This window comes from Phaethon aethereus (assembly GCF_964289735.1).
Source record: "Phaethon aethereus genome assembly, chromosome: 9".
NCBI classification, from domain to species: domain Eukaryota; kingdom Metazoa; phylum Chordata; class Aves; order Phaethontiformes; family Phaethontidae; genus Phaethon; species Phaethon aethereus.
In genome coordinates, this window is record NC_138585.1 from 2,972,240 (window position 1) to 2,985,676 (window position 13,437).

General features: G+C 45.9%; 1 protein-coding gene across 1 annotated transcript; it reads left to right on the forward strand.

Moving 5' to 3' along the window:
• Window positions 1-5,582: 5,582 nt before the first annotated feature.
• Window positions 5,583-8,516, forward strand: NEU2 (neuraminidase 2; the record flags this gene model as incomplete). The annotated part of the gene is made up of 2 exons (XM_082003583.1): window positions 5,583-5,787; window positions 7,578-8,516. The coding sequence occupies exons 1-2, from the start codon at window positions 5,587-5,589 to the stop codon at window positions 8,514-8,516; spliced, it is 1,140 nt and encodes a 379-aa protein (XP_081859709.1). The 5' UTR covers window positions 5,583-5,586.
• Between the last annotated feature and the right edge of the window lie 4,921 nt (window positions 8,517-13,437).

The window sequence follows — 13,437 nt, forward strand, 5'->3', positions numbered from 1 at the left end:
GACCCTCCCCATTAGCTCATGGCCTGCAGCTGCTGGGGTGGTCTGGCCCTGGTAGCACCTCCACAGAGGCTGCTGGGAGCTGCGTCTGCATTAAACCATTAAATGCGTCTGTGTTAAACCATTTCTTCATCCACAAACAGCACACTGATGGATTGGAGGTGCATGGAGCCAGCGGAAGAATATGTCAGATTATCACAACATTGTCACCTGCTAGTTATAACCATTTTCTGGGTTCTTTTGGCAAACTTGCCAGAGCTCAGGAGTACTCTGAGAGGCAGTACTGGGAGTCCACGTGCTGGGACCAGAGGAACTTTCCCCTCCTCAGCATGAGAGGACAAGAGGACCAAGAAATAAGACAGCATGCTGAACTGTATAACCATTAGAAACAACATCTGTTCCACAGTGCTGTCAATCCATGCAGGTAGAAATACGCTGTTTAATTACTAGGATAATTTAAAAGTCTTTCCCTAGTGCTTGTCCAGCTCACATGGAACCTCCCCTTATATGCAAAACAGGTTTGCTATTTAAATGTCAGCTTGTGCATACATGCTAGCTGCTAGCTTTTCTTGGGGATCCGAGACAGCTGCCATCGCTGCCAATATAAATAATTTTGCAGGTTGGAGACTAGTTGGTAAGAGTGTGGTGAGCCCCTTTTATCTAATCCAATAGGAGTGCTTTTTGGTTGGTTTTTTGTTTTTTTCTTCCCCTTTGACGTGACTTCCAGGAGACACAGAGTGAAAGAGGTATTTCTTTTTTTTTTTTTCTCCTTTCTTTTTAAAAAGGCAACCCAGCTTTTTTCATAACAGTGGACATTTCTAGGAACTAAAATGGTAAATACCCCATTTTGAAAGTTCAAGTAGGAGTGCAGTTTGTATATTCCTCCACCAAACATACGCTAAGAAAAATACTGCTGCTTCATGTAATTCCTCTCTAGTGCTAAGAAAACCTGCACTTTAAGGCACAGGAGCTACTGCCAAGCTGAGCCACAACATTTTAAAAGCAGAACTGGATTGATTGTTTAGGAAAGCATGTACTGGGGAGGCTGAAAATCCCCTTGTTAAGTTTTTACCACAAGAAAAACTTTCTAATTCTAGTGTGGTTAAAGAGTTTAATCCAATTGGCTGCTGGATTAAAGTAATTCCAGTTTTTTGCCTTTTCAGTTTTGAATTCTGAATGGTTTAGTTTGTTTAAAGTTTATTATTTGACAGGTCTCACTGATAACTCTCCTTTCTGACTGTACATTGAGGGTGATTTATTGGACTAAATAAGTGTCTGTTGCCTGACTTGTTAAGAAATCCCATAGCCTAGATCTAGTGTAGGATCTGGTCTAGGGGCATAAGAAGGCTGGAGATGGAGTGCTCTGATGCTGGGCTTTGGCAGAAATAGGCACAACCAGGCAGTTTAGTGAGGAGGAAAGGCTTGCACACAGGAATACTCTGTGCAGCAAATATTCCAGAAGCAAACTGTGTCTCTTATTTCTTAGCCCAGTACAACTGGAACATGGCTACTCCTGCCACTCCTCTATGCAATATCCCAATGGGAATGTCTTCTTTTCTTTAAGTGAAACAAGAAATGTATTTCAGCATAGTACTTAATTGGCTTTTATAAATTTGGAAAACACCGTAAGTCCAGGTCTGATGCTGAGTAAAGAATGACCAGACATGGATTCTTGTGCTTACCTTGAAAAGCAGAATTTTACATGTTTTGCACGTGACTCTGTCAGGTTTTTTGTTTGTGTTTTTCCCCAAAAAACTCCCTGAATGAGTTTTTTTGTTTGGGATCTATCTGAATTCCTTCAAGAACAAGCGGCTTTCTGCACAGAGCATCTGACAGAGACCAAGGGATAGAGTTCAGCATATTACCTCATTTGGGCTGGTTTGTTTTTAAAGACATACTGTTATTTCAGCTTGGATTTGAACATGTTAAGGACAGGTATTTACAGAAGCTGAGGCCAGTGGGAATGTTATCCTTTTTAGTCACTTTTCTTGGAGATACTTAAAGCAAATAAACATGCAAGGGCACATCCTGCTCTGTAGACAAGTCCATGTGAGCTGCCTTGATGGACACAAGTGGAGGGAACAAGTACCCTCTCCTGGTGTCTACCAGCACCTATCCCTTACTGCAGCTTGGGCTCCTTCCAGGCATCAGATTCATCATAGATTCATTTGTTGACAACTGTGATTTCTTTTGACTCTGCTGGTGTGCTGGAAGCAGTCTCTGCTTTGGAAATCATCACAGCTGTATAGCTTGCAAACTATGCGTAATGTTTTCCTCCAGTTTAACTCCCCCCTTCTCTTACGTGTTTTCACTGTGCCCGTCTTCCTCCCTGTCCGCCCAGTTCTGTCTGGAGGTGAGGTGCTGGATCTCAGTGCAGCAGCTTCCCTGGTGTCTTGGAGAGGAACTGCAGGTAAACATCAGTCTCCCCGAACAGGACACTTCTCAAGAATAAGCCTGGGAAATAAATTCAAAACTCCAGTAAATACCAAAATGCAGAAGGGAATACTGGCTTAATGGCTACATGATAAGTTTCCCTTCCCCTCACTAGCATCTCTGTCATCTGGAAAGAGATTACCAGCTACCTCTTTTTCTCCTAGGAAGAAAAATTACTGTATCAGCTCCGCTTCCCCTTTCTCACCCCTTTACCTCACAAAACTATAGCTCACTTTTCTCTCCGAGGTGACAGGATTGATACATGTCTGAGAGATGTTGTCGGTTTGTGTATGGCTCTCCAGTCTCCTGCTTGTATTTCAAGCCTTTGTGTTTGTCTTTTTTTTTTTTTTCCAGTTACAGCTCTTGGTCTTTCAAAAGATATTGCTTGGTCTACAAACTTTGTCTTGCCGAGAAGTAATTAAAGTAGCACTATTTTTGTATATATTAAGAACTTTAAGCTTATTTAAAGATTCTGTATTTTCAATTCTGTGTGAAACTCAAACTGTTGTGACTCAATCTCTGCTTGAGGATCCACGAGGGAGAAGGTAGAAGCAGCTGAATACCGACTTTAAGTGTGTTTAAAAAAGGGTGGAAGAGTTTCTCTGCAGATGGATACATAGTATGTATGTGTATATATATGCTTACAGACATAATACCCACACTGTGTGTAGGGAGTCTATATACAACTGTGTATATATGTGTATACACATGCACACTCACACATGTCCCTGTTTAGTTTCTGAATAAATGAAAGAGTCACTTGGTTCTAGTATTTTCCTCGATTATAGTTGCGGGTTGCTGTGTCCAGGAACCTCAAGCTTGTTTCTATGGCAGCTATTCCCCAGCCTTTTAACATCCCACCTTCCCTCAATCTCCATGTGGCAATAAGAGGGAGAGAAGAGTGTTGTGACACCCACACTGAGCATCTCATGGAGGGGCTAAAAGCATGGGTAGAGATGTCTGCAGATGACAGGCTCATACAGGAGGGACTCGGGTACAGTAGGCTGCAGCACGGCCTCCTGTGGCACTGGTCTCTTGGCTTGGCACTGGGGATTTTGTGGGGCAGCCCAGATCTCTCTCTCTTTTTCTCTCTCCCGCCCCCCCCCTTTTTTTTTTGGTCTCCTTCCTGCCCTACCCTGAAGCAGGATTGCAATATCAGAATGGCATCATGAGCAGGAATGCGAGGGAACCTGTGCTGCACTAGACAGGCTGACTAATCTCCCTTTAAATAATATCCCTTTAAATAGTCTGGGAGCACTCTAGTGAGCTTCTGTTTCAGAAGCCATAAGACACACAACTGTGGTCTATATAAATAGCCAGATCCATGCTGGTAAGTAGTGAACAGCACAGTTATTTGTTCTAGGAAGGTCTTCCTGTGTTCTTCATGTTGTTGCATGGATAGCTGCGATCAAATTCTGGTAACATTTCTGTATAGTAGTGGTGCTGCTGCCTTTTTTCAGGTTGCCGTATTGTCAGTGACAGTGAGGAGCGAGCAACTACGCTTTGGAGATAGACTTCTATCTCCAGTGGCTTTGCATTTGAGTGGCAGTGGGATTGGGGCTTGCTGGGGTCTGTACAGCTGGCTTTAGCTAAAACAGTGTGGTTCAGACCCTTTTGATCAGTGCTGTGAGTTCAAAAATCTCACTGATATTTATAGCATCTGGAAGGTGAAAGCAAGGAATATTTGAATACTCACTGCCTAGCTGTGGATCTGAATAGAGGATAATGCGATGGTCCTGTCTGAGGAGGATGAACTTAGCTGTGCTGTTCTAACTCGGTAATCAGCAGTATAAAACAAAACAAACAAAAAACCAAGTCTATGTTAGTTATGCAGGCTAATATAATCTTTTCTCTTGTGATATAGAAGAGTGGAAACTATTCTGCAGGTAGGTACGTGGACTCTGCAGCTGCATAAGCAATCTTCAGTTTGCCTCCACCTGGTCCTCAATTATCAAGACAGCCTTCAAAAGCATAAGGATCTGATACATGGCCAGTAGCCACCCTAGCGCTTTCCAAGATTTAGGTAAATAGGAGAATCCTCTACGAAGAGTGCAGCAAGTCTTGCCTCAGCTGAGGTAGGAGGCATTTGAATTTCTTACTCATAGTGTATTGTCATCTTCTCCCTGCCATCCTACCCACTCAATGCGTCAGAGATGTAAGGCTTGATTTTTTTTTTTTCTTTTTCTTTTTTTCTTTTCTTTCTCCCTCCCCTCTGCTGAGTAGAGGATATTCAGCCCTTCAGTTTCTGGTGCATCATGTCAGAAATCATTTTCCTTTCTCCCCCCGATGTAATTCCCCTGAGCCAGTGGGTTTTTACCAGGGTGGATGAGCTCACAGTAGAGGCTTGGTGCGAGAGAACGGAAGACTGAGTGGGTCTGAGGAAAGGAAGAGGGACTACATGGGAGCATAGCACAGACCAGTTATATAGAGGCAGCTTCCCTAAATGCCCCCTCATGCTTGCCTTCCTAATGTTGCCTTTAAGTCACTGTACAGATGACAAGATTTTTGCTTGGCCAGAATTCTCCCACCTGATGTGGTGGGACACCATTCAGACTGTTCTTACAGGAGGAGGGATGTTATCTTTCTTTCTCTTTTCACGCTCAGTGCTCACCACACTCAAGTAGGGGTACAGCTGGGGTCAGGGATTGCTTTGGTGTATCATTTATATGGGATTTTAAGCTCATATTTGGCAAAGCAGAAGTTCTGTGCTGGGTTTTGGAAATACCATCAACAAAGACAGTAGTGGTCTTCTGAGGGAAAATACTATAATGTTTGATTATCAACAATCTTCTGAATTGCAAAGCAAACCCACAAAAATCCCAGCCTGTGAATTTAATTCACAAGAGAAAACAAACCACAGACAGCTTTTTCATTTAACTGTATTTAGTGTACTTACCTTACATCACGCCAGGAAGATCAACTGGGCAGTTCCTGGGGTAAGTCTGGTCTGTGTTGCCAGCTGATATGCAACACATGGGTTCTCTTTGGAAAAGCACAAGAAAAAGACAAAGCTGAAATTAGCAGAAATTATGTTTCAATGCAGGACAGTTTCCACTGAGCAGGGAGGGCAAAAAGGAGCAGAATCTGCCCCGTCGCATTTTGCAGGGTAAAGGCGGGTCAAAGTTCAATGCATTTTGTCTCCTTCCTCCTAGCACGATGGCTTCGTTTCCTGTCTTGAAGCAAGAGACTTTGTTCCAGAACGGGACCTGGAGCTATCGAATTCCAGCCCTGCTCTACCTGCCGCGTTTCAGCATCATCCTGGCATTTGCTGAAGAACGAGAGGATGTGGCGGATGAACACGCCAAGCTAATAGCAATGCGCAGAGGCGCGTACGACCCCACCACGCACCATGTTCAGGTACCAGTGTGGGGAGAAAATGGGGGAGACTGCCCACTTGCAGTGCTCCCCTGTCCCCAAATGAGTTGAATGTGTTTGCCCTCTTGCTGTAGGGAAGTGGCAGCTGCTTCTTCTCCCCAGTTACAGGAGACAAATCTGCTTATAAAGTAATGCATGTGTCATTATAACTGCTGGGATTCAACCCCATGATTGGGCAGCTATTTAGGGGGACTAAAGCGGGCAGGTGCAGCAGATTTTCTGGGGATGGCTCTGACCCATCATTGCAGAGTTGGGGAAGCAGACAGAGAGGTGAGACAGAAGTCCTTGTGGCGACAGCAGTGATGTGGAGGGGAGGCAGAAATGGGCAGTGCCAGAGGGATGGGGAGAAGGGAATTGGCAATCAGTGACTATTTTTTTTAAAATTAATCTTCTTAGGACTGATTTCTGGTTTAAAAAACAGTTGAGAACAGCTAGATTCCCCACGCAAAAGAGTGTTGTCTGGTTTGACTGTGCCAGTGAATTGGCTACCTTATTAATCTACCAGTTATTATTAACAGTTATCTTGCTGGGTGACTGGGGGTGGTTGGATACTCTATTTATAATCATTTTTTGCATTTGCAAATGCATTGATGTCTTGGGGAAAAAAAAAGTAATTTTGTTTTTCTATTAAATCCTTCATTGGTGACTGGTTGTCTTAGATTATAGACTCTTACGAGCTGGAGTCTGCCTAGCAGAAGCAGCCTCTGAGCACACCTTCAGTGTTATATCATTCAGGTAACATCTTGTGTAACCTCCTGTAATTCAGTTAAGTAGGGCTCAGTTGGTCATAAACTTAGTAATTTGTGTTAACATGCTAGAGTCTCTTAACATGGAAACACTAAATATTCCAAAAAAGTTAATACTGGTTGAATAGACGAAGATAAGACATGATCAAACAGGGTAATCAGCAAGTCAGGGTAGAAAAGCTAATTAGTATAATCTTACTGAAAAATACTGCTGCTTTTACCAAGCCAATAACACTATGTAGGAATAATTTTCTAATTGCAATGTTAGTGTTAGAAATGTGATTGTGTTATCATAGAATCATAGAATCTTTGGGTTGGAAGGGATCTTTAAAGGTGTTATGTGCTATTCATTTAAAGAAGGATGGGGCTTGGGAGGTAGTTGTACCTGCTCTGCTACCTGTTTTCTGTGTTGGACAACTCGGGGTCCAAATTTCCACACCAGAGTGTGTAAAGCCATTCAGTCACGTCTAGCAAGGTGCCTCAGCGTAGGCTGGGATGCCCATTCACTCATGGATCAAAATGGAGGAATAAGAGTCCGAATGGAAAGGAATTTGTCAGCATCCAGGATACTTGAAAAGGGCTTACTTATCTAGCTGACTTCCTAAGAAACACTGACACAGCACAGTGTCTGTACCAGCACACTTTGACCACTGAGCATGTCTGTGTGTCATATAATTTGTGAGAATTTCTGAAAATTCAACTACTGTAGTTTTTTAAACAGTGTCATCAGACACTAGCTGCATTGAGATACAGAGCTATCAGCTCCTCATTGAGTAGTAATTAAAAATGACATAACCCACCTGTTTGGTGAAGTGCACGTGCATTGTGTCATCCAAATAATTTTCACTTACATTTGGCGATGCCACTATATTGTCTTCTCCTTTCTTGCGCTATCCACTAACTTGCTTCTCTTCTGTTCCTCTGATGCTTTTCTGTAACTTTTATCCAGGCATCCTTAGACTGTAACGTGGATCTGTTTGTAATGGTGTGTTTCATTCTTGTCTCCCTTCACACGGGCCCTGGCAGTGGAATAGCATGGAGACCATTGCCAGTGCGCAGCTGAAAGGCCACCGATCTATGAACCCCTGTCCTGTTTATGATGAGGTCTCAGGGAAACTGATCCTGTTCTTCATAGCTGTCCCAGGAAAGATCTCTGAGCAGCATCAGCTTAGGACAAAGATCAACCTGGTACGTCTCTGCTACGTCACTAGCATGGACCAAGGACGCACCTGGAGCACTGCCCAGGATGTCACCGATAGTACCATTAGCACTGAGTACAAGAACTGGGCCACTTTTGCAGTGGGGCCAGGTCATGGATTACAGCTGCTCAATGAGGCCCGGAGCCTGGTGATTCCTGCCTATGCCTATCGTATCTTGGACCCCAAGCAACACCCCACCCCTCATGCCTTCTGCTTCATCAGCTCAGACCATGGGACAACGTGGGAGATGGGGAACTTTGTGGGGGAGGAGAGCGCGGTGGAGTGCCAGGTAGCGGAGGTGCACACCTGTGGCAGGAAGGTCCTCTACTGCAATGCAAGGAGCAGCAGGGGAGCCAGAATCCAGGCTGTCAGCTACAACCATGGGGTGGACTTTGAGGGAGGCCAGCGGGTTGAAATGCTAGTAGAACCTCCCTCTGGATGTCATGGAAGCGTTACTGCCTTCCCACCACCCCCTGATGCCAGATGCCAAGACAGTTGGTTGCTCTACGCTCATCCTACAGACCCAAAGGGTCGAAGAGACTTGGGAATTTACCTCAACAAAAGCCCTTTAAATCCAGCACACTGGACAAAACCAAGCATCCTCTTCAAGGGGCTGTGTGCTTATTCAGATCTGCAGTACATGGGGGTTGGGCCAGATGGCTCACCCTTTTTCTCCTGCCTCTTTGAATACGGGACCCACCAACAATGTGAAGAGATAATCTTTGTAATGTTCACTTTGAAGCAAGCCTTTCCATCAGACCACTGAGTCTTGAGCCTTTCCATTAGCATTCCTCTGAAAACCACCTTTGCTGATACTTCTTTTCACTGTCACTTCTCATCTTTCAGCAAAAGGTTTTTTGTACTCCTGCACCCTTAGTTTGGGGTTGGATTGTGGCGTCTGTAGATTACAAAGTCTATTAAACATACTCAAACTGAACGTATGCTTGGTTTTGTTTTCTGTTGCCTGTTCTCCCTTCTTGCCTTTCCCTTTGGCTGCCATCTTAAATATCATGTACTCAAAACAAGCATGACCTTTGTATAGGGCCTCTCGCCTCGAGGTCTCCGATAGACTTGAATAGGGACTCGCGCGCTGACAGCGTAGGGACTGCATGGGAACAGAGGGCAGCAGTTTTATGCTGAGCTGTATTTAGTACGTTGTGGAGAAAGTGCTAGAGAAGACACTGGGCTTACTGCCCTATATCTGCAATTACCTTCTTCAGAAAGCTGCTTCGGCTCTGGTTAGGTGCGCTGCTTCTTGCAGTCGGTGTAGGGCTTGCTGGCAGCTCTAGCTTTCAGGGCTTGCTGTCTTCTCCTTTCAGCAAGGCCATGGGGTGCCTTGCTCTTGGGATATTCCCAAGATATTGCCCACTTCTGCAGTGGATTTGGGGTTGCCTTGCTGAGTTCCCAGCCCTCCTCCTCCCCAGGACTTCTGTCTAACTTGGCCTTCTCTTTACTTCCCATGCTCTATGTTCTGCTTATTTGCCCCTTTTGCTTACACTGCACTGAGAAGCTGCAGCTTCTCGCGTAAGAAAACCACAGCCTCATGTGCTCCAGCTGCTCCCTCTCCCTGGGCAGTGACAACAGGACCTGTGCAGGACACCAGGACCCCCCTCGTGTTTGGGGACAGGGCAAGTGGCAGAAATGGCATTTTGCCTGTATCGAAACTGCAGGATCAGGACAGGTCTGCAGAGGGAGCTCCCAATTTATAGTCAGGAGGGGAAATACTCGCTGGTCTTTCTAACATAAGTGCTAAGCTATGATCCAGACAGCAACTGCTCTTATTACTGACAACCCAATGTCTTGCAAGCGTGGCTGCTGTTATTACAGAGTATTATTGGCATATAAGGCGGTGTGTTAAACAAGTAACATTGCCCAACTTCCAGCAAATTGCAAAGGCACAGGTATCTGAACCTGGCCAAGCCCAGAGCAGCATGAGAGCACTCAAGCTGGAAGGCTTTCCAACGCAGACAGATTTTCAGCATGTTTCTGAAGGAAACAGCCCTAGTTTTGGTGAGAGAGAGACTATTCTGTGGCTACAGTGTGATTTGAAAGGTGGCATTATGCAGTGAATAGACAAAGGGAGTGACCAGAAATTAATGGGTACCAAGAGAGACACGTCAGAGCAGATGGAGCTAGGAAAGCTTTACCCATGCCTCTGGACAAAATTCTGCTTTATGAACCAGTCTGTGCTTGTTTGCTGTGTTCTGTGTGTGTGCACGTGTGGAATGGCTCCAAGGAAAATATGTTTGTTTGCTCTATTGGTGAAGAAAAATACCTGCTTTCCAGAGCGCTCTCGGAACACGTCCCCTTTGGGGAACGCTAGCAGGTCCCATAGGATCATTTGCACTGTCACTGCTCAGGTCTGCAGGTCTCTGCTTGCTCAGTGTCCCCACCTTTGCCTTTTATTGCTGATAGCTTTCAGGGGTGGTGGGAGAAGGGGCCCTGATTTTTCTCACCGTCTAGGTTTGTTTCAGGGCATCTGGAGGCTGCAGGTACCAAAGGAGTGAAGAGAGCTCATGATCTTCACAAATACACCTGTAATGTGCCGAGCCTTTCCCAAGCAGCAGGTCAGTAATATGCTGGGCTGGGGTAGCACAGAGTGGCTCAGCTAACCAGTACTTTGTGGGTATTACTCATGTGCTCTTTAGATGTAGGCCAGAGTCTAAATACACCTTTGTGGCCAATAGCCTGTTACTGATGCTTAATGAGGGAATGTTATATTTAGACTTCAGCAAAGCTAACTGCTGTCCTATAGCCTTAACCTCCCTCATCAGGCATACTGTGAAATACTTTTGTTTCATGACATGAAAATGCATATTCGAGAACTTTTCATCTGACCAAGCCTGGCAGTACTGGTGCTGATGCAGTGCACAGGCTGGATATATGTGGAGGGGTTGGGTGACCAATGTGCATCTTGAACGATGCTACAGACAGTATTTATCCACTGGTTCTGGACAGGCTTGTGAGTTCCCAGCCAGCTGGTACAATCCTACCTAAACATCTGCAGCAAACCCGGTTTAGATAAAGTATTTATTACCATGTCTGAGAGACAGCTTGGAATAATACCCTAACATGGGGAAAAATAATGTTTGCTTTGGGTATAGACTGCCAGGGCTGCAATTTTTGACTATCCAGCACCAAAATGTGTCCCAGTTCTTTTTGTCTGTGGCCTCATTCTCGCAAGTAAGCTTAAATGAAATACTGCTGCTGCAGTTATCTAAAAGCTTCTGTTGAGTCTGGGTTGGATTTGTCTGACAGGTGTACCCATTATTCTTTTGTTTTACAAGGGTGTACACACACTTGTGTGCTGACCACACAGGGATTGGTCTTTCTCCAGTGCTGCAGCGTCCATGTGCCAGCGCCATGAGACGTAAAACAGACGCCATTTCCTCTTCAGGCAGTGTTGCAAATGAGCCATTAGGGATCACAGAGCTGTTTGTGTTAGGGGATTGGGATTCACCTTTTGAGCAGCTGGAGATGTATTGTGCTTTCTTTTACAACCAAGAAATACTCACAGAAACCAGCTTGCACATATTATTGCCACAATCATCACGTGTTTGGATCCCATCCGCTTGTTTGCATCTCCAAGTCAAGGAGCTGTGTGTGGCTGGACAGGGGATTCACACATTTGAAGGAAATAGCAGCAGATTGCTAAAAACTGAAGTTGGTGGCGGGATGGATAGGAGTTAAGCATTAAGTATACAGCTAATCAGTCTCAGATATTTAATGAGGGCTTGTACCTCTGTTACCTTGTGTTAACTTGCAGTACATGAGGAGAAGCTCTCCAAACGGTTTAATTCCAGCAAAACTCATGTTGTGCAGCAGCTCTGTCCACTCTGCGTCGACAGTGTGGGTCCGTTGCATGGAGAGCACTGTGAGGTCAAGCAGTGGTTTGACATTCAGAGCTGTTCTGCTTCCTGCTGCAGCTGTGTTCCAGAGAAGCTACTGTGAGTATCAGAAATCCCAGGGAGCTGGTACAGGTGAGGCTAGTAGCACACTGTGGCCCGGCAGGACTGTCAAAGGAGCTGCACAGTCCCTTTGCCATATGCAGACAGTCTTCTTAGTGGGGAGAATAGAGTTTGTAACCACTCTGTAGCTTACAGCTACTGTCCATGCAGAGCCACTTCATGGCATTCAGCATCTAACTCCATTTAGGTACCTGAATCCATGGGAGCCTGGCTCCTAAAGCCCTGTGTGGGTCTGAGTGAAGCTGAAGGACAGGTCCAGCTGAGCTGATTTTGGTCTGTAGACAGTGCTTGCTCAGCATGGACAGGAAGCCCTGCACGTTGCATTTCTGGCCATTTAGCAGGGTCCTAGGCTGGCCACACAATTTTGGTGCCCACAGTTTAATCTCAATGGCAGAGATTAAGCTGGACACTGCAGAGCAGATGTCTGGATAACTGAAAGCACCAGGAAGGCTGGCAGGGTTGAATGCTGGGCTGTACTGGTTCATTCTCCCTCACTCACCCACAAATTCCAGTCTCTCCCAATTTGGTCATAGGCTGCTCTCTCCTGCCTTGCTGCCCACGCTGTGTATGGGGGCAGCGCTCCGTACATGATCCGGGTACCGTGGTTCCAGCATTCCTCCTGGCGCTGCGAGTTGAGGGTTGCATAGGGCTAGCAGTGTCTGTGGCTTTCCTGGGGACTCTGCCTCTGTACTCTGAGTCCCAGGCAGAGTCCCAGCTTGGCTGCTGCTTTTAGATACAGCTCAAACGTGGATGTGCAGAAGTGCCAGTGAGTGAGTGTGCAGAGTGGCTGGAGGTGCAGGATAGGCAAGCAAAGCTGCCATGCAGGCAGTGCCCCTGTAGCACTGTCCTTTCTTGCTGCAAACATGCTCCTCGTTGCTCTGGAGATGCAGCACTGAGCACGCCATGCAGCACAGACAAGGGGCAGATGTACAGACAAGAAAAGGGAAGTGAAAGCTCCCGTTCTCCGCTCTCTGACGCAGGTTGCCAGACATGGCTTTGCCCCATCCCACCTTTAGGGATTTAGAATAGGAAAGATCTTTGAATCCATCTCACAGTAGCTTGACAAGGAGCTTTGGTCACAAATCCCCAGAGCGAATCAGCCTCTAAGTCTGCTTCTGTGCATGGAAACATGAGTAGGGGTAATTTTTTTTCAGTTCTTTGAAGTCCCTTCCTCACACCTAGCTAGATGTGAGGACTAGACAAGGCAGGAATGGGACAGTCAGTGCTAAGTATCCTAATGCACAGTGTGTTTCTGATCAGTCTGGGATTTATTTATTCCCTGGGGAGACCTGTAGTGGGTAGGACAGACAGACAGGAAAAAGATGGAAACTCAAAGGGTCTGGCAAGAGATCGTAAATGGGATGGCAGGCCACCAAAGCCTAGGGGACTGAATTGGTGGGGGAGCAGAAGGGATCCCCAGCTGGGATGTTTTGATACGGAGTATTAGGACGTCAAGGGGGAGGGAAAGGCAGGGAACATGGGCTTGCTAGTCACTTCAGCTGCAGCATGAAGAGGGAGAGCGGGGGCTGCAGGAACATGTCACGCTCACTCTCTGAGCTGTTTGAGTTGAGGAAGTTGTCCGTGGCTGAGTTTCCTTTCCCTCTCTGTACTATTGAAACAGGAAGCTGGTGAGCTGAAGCTGCCTGATCGTTACACACAGACACACAGGCAGCTCTGGCAGCTCCTGCACTGGCATTCAGGTTTCCTCCAGCTCCAGCG